We start from the raw sequence: 18,859 nt of genomic DNA, 5'->3' as shown, positions 1-18,859 counted from the left end.
GGTGGCCTGGCTTGGCCCCATAAGGAGCGTGATGTGCAGAGCAGCAGTGCAGGAGAGGGAGAGGTGCCCTGGGGAGGACTGGAGGGATGCAGCCCAGGATGGGGAGAGTGGAGGGAGGCTTGTGGGATGGGAACAGCATGGAGGCCATCAGTGAAGCTGGTACAGGTACAGCATCCCCAGATGGGCTGTCAGGAAACATTACAGGTCAGGGCTAAGGGCACATTAGCAGATGTGTGTGCAGGAAGAAAGCTTTAGTCCGTGAAATCATTTTCTTGCTTGCATGCACAGCATTCACTCAGAAATATAAAGATAAAATAATCCCTTGGCTTTCTGCATGCTGTATTCTTGATGTTTCATTCATAGCTTTATAGGCTTCTTCAAATATTCATGTATCATATCACAAGTGAAAGGGAGAAAAATTGTTCTTTTTCAGGCTCACAAGCAAATGGGGAAAAAAAAATAAACTCAAATCCCAGAGCAGTATAATAACAGTTTTAAAAAACATGAGGAACCAATGCGTTTTTTTAATAGCCACAGTAGCTTAGGTCCCAGTAATATTTCATTATATTACATTTGAACACCAAATCGACCCATTGTACTAATGCTTGTAATTGCAAAAGGCAAATTAAATTTCTGTACACTGTCTGGAGAACCAGAAGACCATGGAACAGTAAGAAGGTCACATGACAGCATGAATTGCAGCAGGACAGAGCTATAAGGAACCTCCAGATTCATGCAACCAGGGGTACTGACGAGCCTGTTGGAGACTTCAAGGAGAGGTGTGTGGATGACAGGACGTGCAGGCAGAGCAAACATCCCTTTGCATCTTGTGGCTCAGTGGTACTGTACTTAATGCAGAATGTACTCACGAATAGTTTCCCCAAGGTTTTTGACTCTCAAAAGGAATTGACCCTGAAACAGAAGAGTTGCTCAGCAAGGAGCCTCTTCATTTCACCCTTCACTGTGCCTCTACCTGTCCACATGGACAAGGAAGATCTCTTGGTTTGCCCACAGTTCTTACAGCTGGGGAGATGGATCAGTGGGTGAAGATCTTAACCGGGTCTCTCTGCAGACTGTTGGGAAAGCTGTGCCCATGGTTGTGGCTCAACAGAGCAAGGAAGTGACTGAGTGTCAAGACTCAGGATTAGTTTCTCTGGCTCTGCCATGGATGTGCTGTGCAACCTTTGATAAATTGCTTAGGAAATCACTTTCAAATGGCACAGATACAATTGGGTGCATCTATATAAAAGTGCCTTCTTTTCAGAGGCCCGAACCAGCAAGTCTGGGAAAATCAGCACTTTTGGACTCCAGCCCACTTCTGAGTTTGCAAAATGTTCCCTTTAGCTTCTTTTTGCTTGCTTCACCATCTGTCAAATAGGGCTGGACTGACTCTGTACAGAGTTTTAAGCTTCTGAGACTAAAAGTGCATGATAATAAGTGTTAGTAATTACAATACTGTCACCACATGCAACCAGGTCTTCAGGGATTGGTTTGCTGTTTGAAAGACAAGTAGAAGTTAAAGCTAAGGCACACACTTGGTGCTTGGCCCCTCTCAAAGAGCGTTTGAGTTTTTTAGCTCTATGGATTCTGCTGTAGCTGGTTTGATACCTGGATGTAGGCTGTGGCTGTCTGTGGGTTACACTTAAGAGGGATCCAGCCAGATGTTTCTTTGTGACAGCTCTGGGGAGTGGGGAAATCAAGAGAGGAGGGGGTCACTGCCCAAAGGGGCTGGGCTGTGTCTGTATGGAGAGCCAGGGTAAGGTCATCCCTTGCAAGGACCTTTGCTCCTTTCTCCTCTTTTTCTCCCACTTCAAATCTCAGAGGACTGTGCAGTTACATTTCCTGAGACCATGAAGCCACATTTCCTGACAGGCAGTTGCATCCCACTATGGTGATATTGCATGGCCTGTGTCCCTGCAGCACTGTCAGGCAGATCAGTAATTTGGAACAAAGAGATCCAGGAGGACTAAAACAGTGATGCTCTACATGTGGCTAAGCTCCTCTAGGTACCCTGACCCTCTAAAAGTGGTACCTATGGAGTGTGGGATAGGAGTAGGTGAGCCAGGGCATCATCCTGAGGGATGATGCATGGCTGTGTTATCCCCTGGCCCTTCTGACACTGAAGGCCATCTGTTTAATTAGTGCCTCCCTCTGATGCTGCTCTCCTCAATGAGCTGCCCATCACCTCTTCTCAATGCCTGCAGGTTTACTGGGGCTCCTCAGTTGTGCCAAGCCCCACCACAACCACACATACCCAGCTTAGGCGGGGGCACCTCCCACGCCTTTGGGTCAGTTTGGTTTGTGTCAGGCCCCAGTGGCAAGTGTAACTGCCCTCCTTCCCCCCTTTCCCTTCCCCTCCTTGCCACTTCCCCCCGCTGCATCCCATCCCTTTGCCTTTGTTGGGGGGAAAGGGGTGACCTTGGGGAGCCAGTGCCGTGGGGCTCCCTGGAGCACCCAGTCTCCTCTCCATCTTGCTGCTGTGGTGTCTGCTGCCCAGCCTGTGCCCAACATGCAGCCCTGGTGAGCTCGCACGCTGCCTTGCACCATGTCCATTGCTCACTGACAGCCTTCATCTGCAAAACAGCTTTTTCCTGTTGGATATTAACTTCTTCCCTCTTTTTCTTTTCTCTCTCTGTCTTTCTCATGTTCTTTCACCACAGCCCTGCTGCTCACACAAGGTAAGTGCTTTTTCTCCTTTCCTCTTGCTGCTCTGGCTCTCTTTTTGTCCCTTTTGGTCAGATCCTCCCTGCTTGTGTTTGTTATGTTGTAGACAACCTCAGCTCATGATGTTTGTGTCTAGTTCAGTTAAGAGCAGTACAATTAAGAAAATAACAGTGATTGATTGATTGATTGATTGATTGACTGACATCTGAGAGCATTTCCCATATTCCAGATTTTTCCTTGCAGTCTGGGGGAAATGATCCAGACAGAGTTGCAAAGCAATACATGCAGCTATACCTGGTCTGAAGCTGTTACTCAAGCCTCTCGTTAGGCAACTCTGGTGCTTGGGTTGTGCTGATGCATGGGGGAAGATGGGGATTTCTGCAGGGAGGGGGCATTTCTGCAGTGTGGGACAGTGTTGCCTGGGGTGGGTGAGGGTACAAGGTTGTGCAGGTGTCCCCTTCCTATGGAGGGTCACATGTCACCCCTCAGTGCCTTCACCCCTGTGCTCTCCACCTCCTATCCAAGGGGGTCCCCAGGGTGTGCACAGCACCAGAGCTGTATTACCAGAATATGATCAGCACCATTTCCCTCCTCACCCTCAGCTCTGGTTCTGCACTCTGCATCTCCTGTCCCTGCGTCAGGATTTCATGTGTATTGATACAGAGCCCCTCTTCCTTGCCTGAAATCCCCGTTACACTGGTCTGTCTTTATCCTGCTGTGGTGCAGTGTATGCCTCCTGTATTGTGGTTATTCTTTCAATTCCAGATGCGATTACTGTTCAATTTCCACTAAAGAAGCATTTCTTGAAAGATAAGGGTGGGCATGGAGGTTGCAGAGAGGAGCTTGAAATCCCACAGGTTTGCGAGCAGAGCTGAAAACCAAAGCATTCATGATGCCTGAGCTGTGTGCAAATCCAAGGAGCAGCATCTGCCACGCAGCCTTCAGTCTGGCCCCTTTTCAGAGGATGCCAAATCTGCTGCACAGGGGATGTCCTGAGCCCATTGGCTATTGGACTAATTAGAAAATTGCTAGTGGCAGGCAGAAATCCCCAGTTCCCCAAATACCAGCTTAGGGTGTTTATGGAAAACTCCTCGGAATGGTTTGGACGGTTTCCTTTGTTACTTCTTCAGATCCAAGAGGACTGGAAATGAGTTAAGCACAGCCTCCTTCCCAGTAATTTCATTGCTTTAATTCAGTAGCTGCCTAATTTGATCAGAACCCCGGGAACCAAATAATTCCTATTAAAATAACATAACTTTCCTCCCTCTGTTTTGATCCAGGCTGATTGCTTTTGGCAGCTGTTGTTGGAGAAGTTAATCATCAGCTATGAAAAGTTACTTTTCGGTTCATAAGGGAGAGCCTCCTCTCTGTCTGGTGAGGGGTCCCTGGGGTGCCCCCCTTGCCCAGATGCCTCAGGGTGCTCTCTGTGTATGTGACGGGTGCTGGGCTCGTGGTGCTCGGCCCCCACACGTGCTTCAATCCAGCAGCAGGCCGGCAAGCAGGCACGTGCTGGAGTGTCACTCAGCAGCAATCACGGCTGATCAGCGGGGAGAGAAGCGACGTCCTCGTTTAGTCCATGTCATGTTAGATTTAGGTTACACCGGCGCATGGGAATCTTTGTTTAAAAACTGCATTATTGAATGTTCCAGTGGAATCTGTCTGTCCCACACCTCATCCCTTGCTTCCTGGAGCAGCTTGTACAGCTCTTCCTGGGCACCATCCCATTCCTGGGGATGTGTCCCTGGGGCTGCTGGGTGCCCTGGCTCTCCTCTGCAGCCCTGGGGCATTCCCCTTCCCATGGCACTGCTTTGGCAGCCCCTGCAGGGCCAGCAGCTGCACAGCCCCGGATCACAAGAGTGATCCCTTCTCTTCACAGAAAGTGTGGGTGCCCTAATGGATGAGCCCAAGTGACAATGCCTCTCTTGTCCCAAGAGCCCTTACCTGGGAAGAAATGAGGAATCGTGACTTTGGCCCCCCAGCCTTGCAGGGCTCTCCCAAGGAAAACAGGGCTGTGAATTTTATACAAGGTGAAGTAACTGGGCAGGGCACCAGTTCTGCTCAGCATTTATTTCTTCCAAATTTCTTCTGTCTCTGAGCCAGACTTGCAAGGCCATGCAATGCTTGGCCATGTGTCCAACGCCAACTGTTCAGGCTTTAGAGTAGTGTGGCATAACTGTGGAGAGTCTGGGTGGTTTTTTTAACCTTCTGTTTTGACACTGGCAATGATCTTTCTTTATATTGTTTACACAGGGAAATACTTGATACCAAAGTGCAAAGGTACTCCAGTTGTCCCTGCCTTTGCCAGCAGTGGAAGAGCTGCTCTCAAGGTCTTTCCAGCCTTTGCAAAAGTCACTGAAAGCTTGAGTGCAGCCTTTGCTTGAAAGATCTTGGGCTCAAGTGATCTAGATCCTTAAAGGGCTATGGAATTATCTAAATGGTAGATACTTCTATATCATAATTTCTGTATATTCATCCAGTTCCAAGAAATTATTTCCAAATATATTTCTTTATTTATGCATTAAAACTCCCATGTCCACTTAGCAGTGGGAAAGATTGAGATGCCAGTTGTCTGGCCAGACAGGGATGGTCATGTCAGCAGCAATCTCAAGGCAGAGCCAGGAGTGGAATAATGCTCAGTTCCCAGCCCTGTGCCTTAGCCTCTCTCTCATGAATGTGCATCATTTCCCAGTTACCATTAAGGAATGCTGGGCATGTATACGGGATGTATCATGTCTCAAAAATAGCTTTCAGGGCTAAGTAAGCAGATTCCTTACATTTTAGAAGGCAGCCTGGGCTCCAGTGCTTGTATGTGAGCATGTTCTTCCATAAAGGGCATATCCATATGCTAATCTCCAAAGCCAGAGTGTCTTTTAGCCAGAAGTCTTCTCCACTTATGACTGACAGCTTGACAGTGCTCTGGAGAGAAGAACTCATTCATGCTCTCTATTTACTTTGTTTAGCCAGGGTTATTTCTTATTAAGCCACAACAAAAAAAAGGATCCCATTTTAATTGTTTTAATTTCTTCCTAGCAGCATAGTCTCCAAAAGGGGTGACCTTCATGCAGATACATTCCTCCTCCAGAAATGCATGGAGACAAGATAGCTTGAAGAATGTGAAATGGCCTTCATAGCAATCTTTCATGAATACATTACTGGTTTTAGTCCAATTTATTCAGCAAGTGTCAGGGAATACAAACTGCTCCATGGTTGTTTGGTAGTTTTACAGCATTGCCTAGGTGATGAGAATCTACCTCTCTAATGGTGTTACAGGGCCTTCCCATTGCCAAAAGCTCATCATTGCCATCAGCTCAAAAGATGCAGAGGCCAGATTACACCACAGAAATGGACTTTATCTAACTTTGATTTGTAATGTGTCCAAGAGGCCACAGGCAATGTCTAGTTCCTGTTTGATCCCCCCAGTCTGAAGGAGGTTGAGTGGGCAAGCAATGCATGATGTGGGAACATATCTCAGTGCTCCCTTTCCCTGGGAGAAATACAGTGAGGGGGGATATGCTTACAGTATTTTGACCCCAAGGAATGGCCTGTCATGTGCAGGTCTGAAAGTGCTTTGCAGATCACTGCGGCTCAAGTCCTGGGATGGCCCTGCAGATGTAAGTTGAGAGAGGCAGACTGAGACAGACGTGGGGTGAAACCTGAGCGGTGAGCATGGCAGAGACATGCCCAGGGCTGCAGAGCACAGCAGCGGCAGGACCATAACCAGGATCTGCTCAGCCCCCTTGTCTGTCATAGCTTTAAGGGTCTGAGCCAAGCGGAATGAGAGCATGGAGTGGTTTATCCAAGAATTTCTCTTGCTTCCTTCACAGTCCAGCACCTAGTGAGTATCAGCTGTGGCTGTTGCTACAGCAAAAGCAAAAGCATACTTGATCCTCATTCCTCCCACCCAGCCTTTTGATTTTACCAGACTGTTGTCTCACCTGCTTGTAGAATATTCCCTCTAACTCATTGGCTCCCTGGCACCAGGAGCAGGGTACCTTGGTGCAGCAGCTGGCACAGCAGCCCCAGCTTGCCTGGCCTCAGCAGCCTGTGTGTGCTCCTGCAGCCCAGAGAGGTTCCTAACACTCAAAGGTAGCACATACTTAACTGCCAGAGCAGACAGGGTCTAGGGGACCCCTCTCTGCCACCTTCTCCTTCTCAGGGAGGAGGTGGAGGCAGCCCAGAAGGCCCTGGCAAGCTCTGTTCTTGATAGGCACAGCCAGACCTTATCAGGCTTAATTGGAGTTGACAGCAGGGAGTCCAGGGTGCAATCCACATTGAAAAGTAGGTACTGATGCAGATACAAACAGAAATCAGGCTAGTTAATAATTAAGCTGCAGCTTGGCAGCATTCACCTTGACAGACTTGACCTTCCAAATTAATATCTCTCTCCCAGCATACAATCCCCCCATCCTCACTCCCCCTTACTTTGTGTTTTATTTATCTCAGCCCTTAGTAGTGTTCTTTGCAGGCTGCCATACTGGGGTGATGTGTGACACACATCACAGATGTTCTGTCTCTGCTTCCTGGAGGAGCCCTCCAAGACCCCAGCCGTACACCAGACTGTGTGGGAGCATGTTCCACATTTGCTGTAAGCGAGCAGCCTGATGGATTGCAAGGATTGATGGAAGCAAGGGAGGATAGCAACCTCCTGTGGCTCTATAGGCAGGCTGGTACACCCTGTGCTGGCTGAAGTGCTTCCCTGAAATGCCAGAGCATTGGGATTGTTCTCTGCCACTGGGTTTTTTGCAAGAGTGTATTCCTTCTCAGCTGTTGGGTCATTACACACAGGCTCAACTCAGCCCTCAGCATTCCACTGAAACAGGCAGACCCAACAGACCTGGAGCAGGTTTAGGGTGGGATGTGGTGTTTTGTAGAGGTTGACACTGATTCCCGCCACAAGATGCTCATGTGTTCTAAACAGTAGGTAGGCAGAACTGGTGGAATCATGTAGGTGCTTCATATTGCTATTTGAAAGTGCTTAGCTCCCCACCTTAACTGTGTGGCAAGTATAGGCTCTGGATCAAAAATATCAGCTGAACTCTTAAATTTGTCCTTCCTGACACTGCCTTAATTTCAGAGCACAGTCAGCAGCCTGGTATTTAGCACCTGTGGGTCACTTGCATAAGTGCATTGAGCAAGACATGGGAGTCTTGTGTTTTTCTCCTACATTAGGATGGAGCCTCAGTGAAAACACAATTGCAGTTTAAATGTTTTCAGATGCAGCTTTGAAATTTAGGTTTAGGTTAGGTTTCTGTGCTTTGCTTTCCTGTTGCACGTTCACAAATGTGACTGCTTTTTAATGAGACATTAAGGAATTACCTTCTTTCTTCCTTATCCAAAAGCTTCCACTATTAACATTTCTATGAGGTACCCATTTGGACGTGCTCCCTGTGCCTGTTCTCTGTGGTTTGCCTTTAGCTGACATGGAAAGACTTAGCTGGGCAGTCATGTTCAATCATCTGTCCCCACAGGATGCCCTTGGTGTGCCATCTTGGGTGCCCCTGTTCTTCTCTCTGCACCCCAGTTCACTGTACACATGGAAGAGGAGGTGACATCAGTGTCTCCCTTATCCATGTCTCCGTGGGTGTGCTGTCAGTAGGCTGAAGGTCTCCATTGCCAGTCATCTTGTCTCTTCTCTCCAGGTGGCTTACCTAGGGCTTGGAGGTGCCTCTGGTGGCACTTAGTCTGCTGGCAAGGTGCCTTCTGGAATAGCAGGATTCCTACCACCTTCACTTTGTGGAGTATCCGGTCCCATGCTCATACTAGCATCTAGCCCCTAGGCTGACAGACACTCTTGGACATGGTTGTGTTTCTTGATTTACTCTAAGAGCTGCCTGGCAAGTGATTGCCTTGATTATTGCATCAGTAGGTGATCCACAGGTGGCTTGCAGAGACAACAAAGCCACATACTAGAAGGTGCAAGGTCCTGTGGACACAGGCGTTCCCATGCAGCCTGCCCAACAGCCCTGGACGCAGCAAAACACACAAAGAGACACAGAAGATCTTCCTCCTCAGGGAGGGATTCACATCTCTCACTGTCCTGCCCGGTGCAAGTACATAAATTAGCATAAGCAACATGCCAGCTTCTGGGATAAAGCTGTGTTGGATACCATTTCCTATGGAGATAAAAAAACTTACTGCACTGCATGTGCTACAGACCTGCCTGCAGTTCAGCCTTGCCTAGAGGCATAACATTTGCGTGAGACTCTGTTCTCTCACCATGCCAAAGGCTTTTGTCAAATCGGTTAGATTGGGGATTGAGCTTTCATTGCATCATTTCTCCTGGAGTTAAGCTGAGGAAATGCTGCCTGATATTCCTTATTTTCAGAGCATTTCCTCTGCACTCTGCAACTGCAGCCAGTGGGCAGAAGCCTAAAGGACTGCGCTGCCAACTGTGACCACAGCTTTTCAAATGTATTTATTCCAGGGAAGGTTGTAGTGAGTCAGACTGCCACCAAGTCTGGGCTTTGCAACCCGGCTGGGATGGCTGTAGTGCTTTTGCTCAGTTCTGTATTGTCAGCACATGTTGGCACGTGCTCAAGCTCATCTGCCAAGCTAGGTTTTGTGGAGCTGAGGGTACCTTTGCCCCTGACTTTCAGGTTATGGGGAGCTCATACAGAAGCAAAGTCATGTCATATGTGCTATGGCAACTGATGTGTGAGCAGCTGCATTTTCATCAATGGATACAGCTTATCTTCACACACTCCCAGGGAGAGCAAGACACTGAACTTTCTTGTTCTGTGTCTTAGAAGAAGAGATGTACATGATACCTGACTCCTTGTTCCAGTGAATATGAGCACCTTGCATCTTGTTCTTGATAACCATCAATTCATGCCTCCAAGTGTAGTGTAAAGCAGAACATTTTCAAAGAATCATGTAATCATAGAATCATTAAGGTTGGAAAAGACCTCCAAGATGATTGTGTCTAACCTTTGACCAAACAGCACTATGTCAACTAAACCATAGCACTGCCACATCCAGTTGTTTCTTGATCTGTTCCAGGGATGGTGACTCCATCACCTTCCTGGGTGGCCCATTCCAATGCTTAACTAACCTTTCAGTGAAAAAGTGTGCCCCCTTCATCCCCCAGCATCCTGCTTGCCCTTCTTCTTCTCCAGGTGCTGTTTTCCTCTGCCTGTGTAACTTTTTTCTAAACTTAGCAGGGATTCCTAAAACCAGACGATGCTGTCTTGGAGCTAGGCAGTGATGGTTTTGATGTACATCATTGATTTTAAATGATGGATGCAACTTTTCTGTTTCTGTGATGGGTTACAATAATGTCACCTGCCACAGGAGTTATGTTTTATAAACTGAAGGTCTTGCAAGGCACACAGTCTTTGCCGTCAATCTAGCCAGGCAGATGAAGACAGAAGTCAGAGTTTATAAACAGATTTCACTGCATAATTTCTATGTGAGTTTTAGTATGAAGTATGAGATCTGCTGGAGTCCACATGGGATTAATCACATCTGAGGCATTACCTGGGCATTTGTAACCTCTACAGGAAACCTCAGGTAACATCTCACCCACTGCTTAGCCAGAACAAGATGCTCTGCCTTTGTGATATGCCTTCCCAGGTTCTAAAGAGCTCCAGCTTGCACTCCCAGGCCCAGCTGGGCCCTGTATTGCAGCTTGTACACCCTGACTGCTCAGGCACGGGAAAGCCAGGGAAACCCAGCCCCTTTCTTGAGGCATCAGTTTTACAGAGAGCCCCTCAGCATATTCCTGCACTTAGGCATGTGGGTGGAAGAGAAGACCTGGGCCAGACCTAGGCATCCTTCTACTGTTTGGGATGCTCCTTCCCATCTGGGCAACCAGAACGCTCTTGAGGCACCTTGCTGGGTTAGCTGGGTCATCAGCAACATTGAGCCTGACACAGGGTCATCTCAGCATGCTTCTGACCCGGGGTCCTGGTTTAGTTTCCTTCAGTAGAAACTAAATATGGAATTACAGAATGGAATATGTTGGAAGGAATCTTAAAGATTATCTGGTTTCAATCCCACTCCCATGGACACCATTCCCTAGGTTGCTCAAATACCACATCCAACCTGGTCTTGGACTTCCAGGGACAGGATATTGACGTCTTCTCTGGACACCCTGTTCCAGTGCCTTAGCACCTTCACAGCATTATGAATGGAAAAAACTACTTGTTTCATTACCTCTTGTTCATTTTTCCAATTCATGTGTGGTTTACATGTGGTTGTGACTATGTGTGTCAGTGTTAGATCAAGCACTGAGTGGCACAAGGAGCCAACCAAGATTTTCTACTCAAAGGGGGAAAAAAGGCTCTGTCTCTTGTTAATTCAAATGAGGGAGTGTGTGTTAGAAGTGTCTTAAAGGGCACTTCTGCCAAATGGCAGAATGATTTGGTACCTCGGTCTCCCCTAAACTGTGGCTGCTGTAGGGGTGATGGGAGAGTGTCAATTGAGAGCACCAATGCAGACTGAAGAAACATTCAAGGGGTTTTTTTGTTGATAAATTAAAATGCATTGCCTATGTTCTTGGTGACTGCTATTCAGAAATCTTGGTCATTTGTTTCTGTGGTCCAACACCCCACCACTGCCCCCCAAACTGCTGAGTGAGGGGGCTGCATAAACTCATGCTCAGGCCCTGCAGTCAAGCCCCCATGGTGCCCTGGAGGTCCAGGGCTGCTGCCCACAGCTTGGTGTTGGCCTTGCTTCCACAGAGGTGGCTGAGAGGAAGATGACAGTTGAAGAGGAGGAAGCCAAGAGAATTGCAGAGATGGGCAAGCCAATACTCGGAGAGCACCCCAAACTGGAAGTCATCATTGAGGAGTCCTATGAGTTCAAGGTTAGTGGGTGTCCTAAGGGTCCTCCAGGAGGGGAAAGCCATGTGGCACTGTCGAGCAGCCTTGGAGAGCAGGACTGAGGGGGCAGCATTTGCAGGAAAAGGGCTGTTGAGAGAGGAAAAGAAGTATGTAATGCAGTAAAGGGTGGGTGAAGTCTACAAGAAATGTCAAAAGTAGCAGCTGCTGGTTGGTGGGAGTGGATGGAGAAAGGCTAGAAGGCCCTGCTGGAAGCAGAAGAAGCCAGTGGGCAGGAGGATGTAGGAGCAAAGCTGTCTCTGGTCAGGCAGGGTTGAGGGAAGAAGGAACTTAATCAGGATTGAGGTGTGGCAAACAAACTGGCTCTGGTGAGGTCTGGATCAGCCAGTCCAGTGAGAAGGTGGGCTCAGCCCTAGTCATGGCCTAATCTAGCTGGTAGGAGAGTGCTTGTGACACTTCCATAGTTTGGAAAGGGTCTGTGAGACCACAGTGCACTGCAAGATCATCCTTGCCTACTAGCAGCTGGTTTAATTGCTGTGCATCTTTATTCCCTCAACAGAGCACCGTGGACAAACTGATTAGGAAGACAAACCTGGCTTTGGTTGTAGGGACACATTCCTGGAGGGACCAGTTCATGGAGGCCATTACTGTGAGCGCAGGTGAGCGGGACATCAGAACATCCATACGAACATCCACAGGATTCATGCAGCCTGGAATGACAGCATCTCCCTGGCCAGTGATGCTCAGCTGTGGTCATCCATCAGCAAAGCCAGTCCAAAGAGCTCCTCTGCTCCAAATATAGTGGGATCTTGCAGGTGCATTAGTGAGGAGCCCAGGAGATCCATCTTCTGGTGCAGAGCCCTCCAGAAGGCCAGTTTTCAAAGGCTGCGTCAGCTGGCAGTGCTCCTGCTGCTTCAGTGATCTGATGAGCAGTGTGCAGGCAGCAAAATCCCATCCTGGCTGGGATCCTGGCCAGTGCAGGTAGTTCCTACTGGGAGATGTCCTGTCATAGCCAGTGGAGTTCCTGGGAATAGGGAGAGTTACCACATGAAGACTGGAGATGTTGTCTCATGAGGCAGCAGCTGGTGAAGGAAAAGGCCCAGAGACCTGCCAGCTGTTGCCTGATGAGAGAGCTCACTGCTTTCAGGGCTAGGCAGCTGTGGGGAAGGTATTTTAGGCATATCTATGCCATTAATGGCAGTTGGGCATCTTTCTGAACCTTTCCTTGATGGCTGGTTTGGCATCTACCTCAAAAGGGTGTTTTCCACCCAGCTGTAGAGGAGGCAGTGGATGATCCTCCTCTGGAACAGGAGGATCAAAAGATCTCTCCAGTTTCCCAATTCTATTACTTTCCGCTAGTTTTGGCCCAAAACATCACTTGCCCGTGTAATTTCTTCATGCCACTTCGTGCCACTCAACAGTGATCTCCACAGGTTGACTATCTCCTGTGTGACTGCCTATGGATGGGGACAGGGCTGCCCTTCCACAGGTTGACTATCTCCTGTGTATGGGGACATGGTTGACTATCTGCCTATGGATGGGGACAGGGCTGCCCTTCTGTGGGTACAACGCCCCATTACATCACTCCCCATCCCTGAGGGCTCTGGGGTGCCTGGGAGATACTCTTTTTGCTGAGCCTCACCCATCACTGAAGGACCTGGTGTGCCTTCAATTCACTGTCGTGGCTAGCACCACACCACCTTGTCCCAGTAGAGCAGAATCCCTGGAGCCTTGGGGTGGAGAAGACAATCACGAGCTGCCCCATTGGAATGAATGAATGCTGGACCTCTCCTTCTGTGTTGTTTGCAGCAGGCGATGAGGACGAGGATGAGTCTGGTGAGGAGCGCCTGCCGTCCTGCTTTGACTACGTGATGCACTTCCTGACAGTCTTCTGGAAGGTGCTGTTTGCCTGCGTGCCCCCCACCGAGTACTGCAATGGCTGGGCCTGCTTCGTCGTCTCCATCCTCATCATCGGCATGCTCACGGCTGTCATCGGCGACCTTGCCTCCCACTTCGGCTGCACCATTGGCCTCAAGGACTCGGTGACTGCCGTCGTCTTCGTCGCATTTGGCACTTCTGTACCAGGTGGGGTGGCCATGGGGAGGGGATGGGGTGGAAGGTGGAAGCATCTCCTCTGGAGATGCTCCTGATTTCAGGGGAGAAGCTCTGTCATGGGATGGGGCTCAGGCTGGGAAGGGTATCCTCAAAGTTCTGTCCCCAGGCAAGGTCTGCACCTTGCTTTGTGACAACACGGGGTCTCTGAACCTAGGAGGGGCCTGTGCACCTCTTGCTCTGTGTCCTAACCTGGTTGGTGACACACCTGAGCCTCTCTTGCCCCCCAGGCATGAAGGGTTGTCTGTTTCTCCTGTTGGACCCTCAGTGATTTCTCCTTCCCTCCTCCCTCAACCCCAGACACCTTCGCCAGCAAAGCCGCAGCCATCCAGGACATGTACGCTGATGCATCCATCACCAACGTCACAGGCAGCAACGCTGTCAACGTCTTCCTGGGCATCGGGCTGGCGTGGTCAGTGGCAGCGATCTACTGGGCGTCGCAGGGGCAGGAGTTCCAGGTGTCAGCAGGCACCCTGGCATTCTCCGTCACCCTCTTCACCATCTTCGCCTTCATCTGCATCAGCGTCCTCCTCTACCGCCGGCGACCCCACCTTGGGGGGGAGCTGGGCGGCCCCCGAGGGTGCAAAGTGGCCACGACATTGCTCTTCGTCAGCCTCTGGCTGCTCTACATCCTCTTCGCCACCCTGGAGGCCTATTGCTACATCAAGGGGTTTTAGGCGGCGGAGGGACGGTGCTGCCGGGGGAGGGACCCCCTCCTCCGTTACCTCACCGGACACCAGTCCTGGAAGCGCGGTTTCACTGGAGGGTACGGCTGTCTGCCAGGGGCTGCCGCTGCCCAGACGGTCGGACAGCTGTGTGCCAAAAGGGCAAAACCATCACAGAGTGAAAAAGCAAAGAGACAAAACCCATCCAAAAATGATACAAAAGAAAGCAACAATGGCAAGTGTTGAAATAAAACACAATAAACCCAGGCACTGACCCTATTCAATGAAATTATGAAGTTTCAACCATCTCCAAAGGCCACCTCTCCCATAGGGGGTCATCTCCTTTCCTGCTGAGCACCCCTCCACTGTAAGGAGATGTATCCTCATTTTTACTAGTTGAGAATTGCAGAAATCTGATTCAGGAATTTGTGGGGGTTTTTTTCTTTTTTTTTTCTGTTTGCTCGTTGCTTTTTGGTTCTGGGGGAGCACGCTGATTCTTTTTTTTCTTTCTTTCTTTTTTACTACTTAATCTGAAAAATGTTGAAAAGTTAAAGCTTCAAGCTGCCGTCAGTGCTGGAACTGAACATGTGTATTTCTGAAGCCACAAAAGACTGTGACACAGTCAAAAAACTTTTTCACTATTACCCGTTTCCTCCCCTGCCGCCTTCCATTTCTTTCTTTTTTAAGAACATCACAAGACTGATATATTTTTAATACAAACACAGACACACAGTCACACACATTTAGTGACAAAAGCTGGAGCATGTAGCATCTCAACCACCTGCCTGGGCTAAGAAAAAAGGAAGGAAAGAAAAACCCCAACCTTCTAATACAATATGTGTCATGTATATTTTGACTATGGCATTTCTCTTTGTATAATTAACTTTGAGCTCGTGGTACTGCAGGGAGAGAAGATTATGTTAATTTACAACTGTGAAAGAAATAAAACATCCTGCCCTGAGGGGAGCAAGGGGGACAGGGAAACCAGCACTGGCTCCTTGGGATGGTGGTGGTGACAGGTTTGCTGCGTGGTCCTCCTGCTCAGAGGTGGAAATGAATTCAGGAGAACATGGATAGTGTGCCCATATGTTCCCAGCACCATCCCACCCAGATTCGTGGTGTGGCTGCCCTTCCATTCCGTTGCTACTCCATTTTTCAGAGCACCTGCACCTCGCTGGTGGTCTCCAGGCCATTGACAGGTACGGGCTTAAAAACTGCCACCCACGCCAGGACTCCTACATCATCTCAAGTACCTTTTAGGAACACCAGACAGACAAAAAAGCATCATTTTAATTTGAAATGCATTTCTTTTTAAGGATAAAGAAGAAAAAAACCCACCACCATGAGAGTATGTCATGAGTTACATCAACAGCTGCAAATTGAAATGTTGGGTTGGTAATAAAATAAATAAAACCTATACCTATATCTATATAAACAGTGCTATCTAGAAACATATTTCTTAATTGAGAGCCCGGTAAGAGAATGTTAAAATCCTACTCTTTGTAAAGTGTTTTTGCAATGAAGATAATTTCTTCTATCATGAAACAGGTGCTGTAAAAGGGAGCAATTTTCATCAAGTTCCCTAAAATAAGCTAAACTTTGGGAGGCAGCAAGTAAGAGAGGGCTGTCAAAAGGTACAGTTCTGCCTGCTGCAGTCCTTTTGGCTGTCCTAGGAGGTAGGGAGGAGGTGCCCATGGATTAGGGAAAAAGCAATGGGAACAAGATTGTCATAGACAAAAAGATGTAACATTATAGCAGGTGACTAGATGGAGGCAATGATGGTTCTTAAAACATTTATTTTCATACAAAATAATCAGATATCTATATATAAATGTGTATACATGAAGCAGAGAAGAGGGATCCTTCTGAGATGAGCAGCCAGAGCTTTGTTGGTGGGAGCCCACGAGTGAAAGCCACTTGGTTTGAAGCTAAGAAGTATCCAACCCTGTCTCCTTACCCTGCCTTTGCCATGCCTTTGGGGAAGGACCTGAAAAAGATGGGCAAGAGACCCCAAGGCCAGGCTCCCACTGAGCTCGTGGGTCCTTCTGGCTCCAGTAGTGCCAGCAGCCACCAAGAGCAGCTGCTGCCATGTGGCCCATCAGCCTCAAAGCTCATATGTGTGACACTAAAGCAAAAATTACAAGAGTCCCCAAATGCTTTTTGGGGGGCTTAACGTGCAGTTCTCAAGAGGAGATTGTTGTTGTAGCTGTTTTTAATTGGGACGTACAGAGTCTGTTGAACTTTTATTTTGCCCATGCCAGCACAGCCATCCCTGGTTAAAGCCCAGCCTGGGATGCTGCTGTGCTCTTCTGTGCTTGTGCTGTGTCCACCGTGTGCTTTTTATCCACTTCCTTCTCCAGCTGACTGCAGGGAAGGGGTGTGGGGTAGGGCTGGCTGCCGTGAGGGAACTGTATGGAGCCCCTGGTGCCCTCCGTGCAGAAGGGTGATCTGCACCAGGCTGACATCTGTGGCATGTTCTTTTTTTTTTTTTTTTTTTTACTCCATTAAAAAATATGCAAGCTAAAAAAACACAACAGGTTTGGTGCCTTTGGGGATTTTTTGCTTTTTTTCTGAAGCTGTTGTTTCATTTCAGGTCTTGCTCTCTGCTTGCTTCTGTTTTCCTTGGGGCAGCTGCCTGGACTTGGTTGCAATGGCTCTGCCTGGTTTGGTCCCCCACCCCACCACCCCAGCCTTCTGGTTTGGTGCTGCTGGGAGGACCTGCAGCCCTTGGCCCTGTCTAGCTGGCAGAGAGGAGGTTTTGCAGCTGTTTTTGTTGCTGATGACCTTTCCCCTTTGTTTCTCCCATCAGCTTCCCATGGCAGCCTGCAATAACAACTGCTGGCCCCTCCCAGCAGCCCTTGTGCTCTGGGCTGCGCATCTTCCCTTTCTGCCTCCTCCCCTGCATCACTGCTGTGGCTGAGAGTAAAAAACACATCCTGACATCAGGAGGGAAAAGCCAAAGGGATCAAAGGAGCTGCTTTGTCCCTTGGGCCTACCATGGTATGGGGATGTAGTCCAAGGTTCATGCATGGTGTGGGGCCAGGGGTACCTCTAGCTGCCTTCCCATCACTGTTGTCACAAAGGGCACCCACAGCACCCCACAGGTTTTGCTGTCCTAGTGGTGCTGCACTGCATGGGTGCTGGTCAAAAATCAGCCTTTGGGTAAAGAAGAATTTGGCAAAGAGACACTCACCTGTCCCCCAAAAGCTCTCCAGGAACTGTGTCCTAGTTTTGGCCAGTACCATGCTGGCTCCTCAGCCAGTGTCATCACTGACTGATTATTTCCACATGCATTTGGACACCTGACCCTCCAATGCCCTTTACAGTGGCCCTTGAGCTAGAACTGTTCCTACCTGCCCTCTGAAGCATAGGGGCAGCTGGTGCAGCCCATAACCCCAGTCTCCTGTCTGCCTGACAGCATGGGTGTTATGTTAACTCCAGTTATGGGCTCCAGGGGAGGCTGGGGCTTGGGCACCTCACAGTGCAATGCAAAATGACCAAGTGGGGTGGAAGAATTCCCAGTCGGGGACTCAGGAAACGCAGCCCTGGCAGGGCAGCCGTGGCAAGGCTGCCCTGGATGTTGCTTTCTTGGGCAACCAGAGCTTGGCAAAGCAAAAGAGACCACTGCCCTAGTGGGTCCTGCACACTCCCACCCCATTCCACAGGCCTGTGGTGTCACTTCCCACCTCCTGCCCTGCTGGACAGCTCCTGCCCAAAGAGAGCACACCTGCTGCTGACCTAAGGGCAAACACACAATTTCCAGCTCTGGCTCTGGCTCATCTTTGACTCCACTGATGGGACCAAGAGGATTTTTGGGGGGTGTTGGGGCTCTTTGGGGCTGGTTTGCTGCCACTGCTGCACAGAAGTATCCTGGTTCCCACAGGTTTGGAGGGTTAGATCCAGGACCAAAGGGAGCCAAGCCAGAGAAAGCTGGGATTAGTAAGAGGAGTGTGTGCAAGCATCAGGAATCTGTTATGGTACAGTGAGAAATTGAAGTGTTTGTTAGAGACACTGACCAAAGGTTTTAAGTTAGGAAGGAGGCATTTGCAGCACGTGGATTGCATTTTGTTGCCTTTCTGGCAATTACTGTGGTGTTGGTGTGATCAGGACTCTTTTGGACAAGCTCAGACAAAATACAGAAATCTGTGATGCATATTTCCTCTGATTCCATGTCTGGGGCTGCTGGACTGGTTTGTAGGTCACTTGTCCCTGGCACAGAAGGAGCCCTCCACTACTCTCCATCCCAAAGTACCAACAGGATGCCTCTTCACAGCACCATCTGCAAGGAGAAGTCCCCATAAGCTGCATGTGCCTCTCCAGGCTTCAGCTGCTGTAGTGGGATGATGCCTACCTGGTTGTCTCCACCAGCATAGCCCTTTGCTTTGGGGAAACATTTTGGAGGACACACAGTTCTGTTGTACCTGGACACTGGTGAGATAAACTAGAGGCAATAAGACCTTTGTTCAGCTCCAGTTCATCTCATCCACCTCTTGACAGCACAACAGGACACAGGTATAGATGTAGATGGTAACAGAAAGGCATCCAAGAGACCTGGTCATGCCTGAATATGGACTCAGTGTAGGAGCCAGCCTGCACAAATGGGAGCAGCAGTCTCAGCCATAAGCTGGAAAGTACTTG

General features: G+C 49.0%; 1 protein-coding gene across 7 annotated transcripts in view; it reads left to right on the top strand.

Annotated features, from left to right (window-relative positions):
- Positions 1–16,681, top strand: part of SLC8A3 (solute carrier family 8 member A3) — a 115,776-nt gene extending 99,095 nt beyond the window's left edge. For 4 of the 7 annotated variants that reach the window (XM_041460062.1, XM_041460061.1, XM_041460063.1 and 1 more), the window contains 5 exons: positions 2,661–2,678; positions 11,346–11,470; positions 12,004–12,103; positions 13,254–13,529; positions 13,857–16,681. In XM_041460062.1, coding sequence (XP_041315996.1) covers positions 2,661–2,678; positions 11,346–11,470; positions 12,004–12,103; positions 13,254–13,529; positions 13,857–14,233 — 896 coding nt within the window. In that variant the 3' untranslated portion in view covers positions 14,234–16,681. The remainder of the gene's footprint in view (positions 1–2,660; positions 2,679–11,345; positions 11,471–12,003; positions 12,104–13,253; positions 13,530–13,856) is intronic. The other 3 variants (XM_041460065.1, XM_041460064.1, XM_041460066.1) reach the window with 2 other exon arrangements.
- Positions 16,682–18,859: the final 2,178 nt, after the last annotated feature.

This window comes from Pyrgilauda ruficollis, unplaced genomic scaffold (assembly GCF_017590135.1).
Source record: "Pyrgilauda ruficollis isolate IOZ18807 unplaced genomic scaffold, ASM1759013v1 scaffold14, whole genome shotgun sequence".
In the NCBI taxonomy this organism is placed as follows: Eukaryota; Metazoa; Chordata; class Aves; order Passeriformes; family Passeridae; genus Pyrgilauda; species Pyrgilauda ruficollis.
This window is presented reverse-complemented; position numbering and strand designations above follow the sequence as displayed.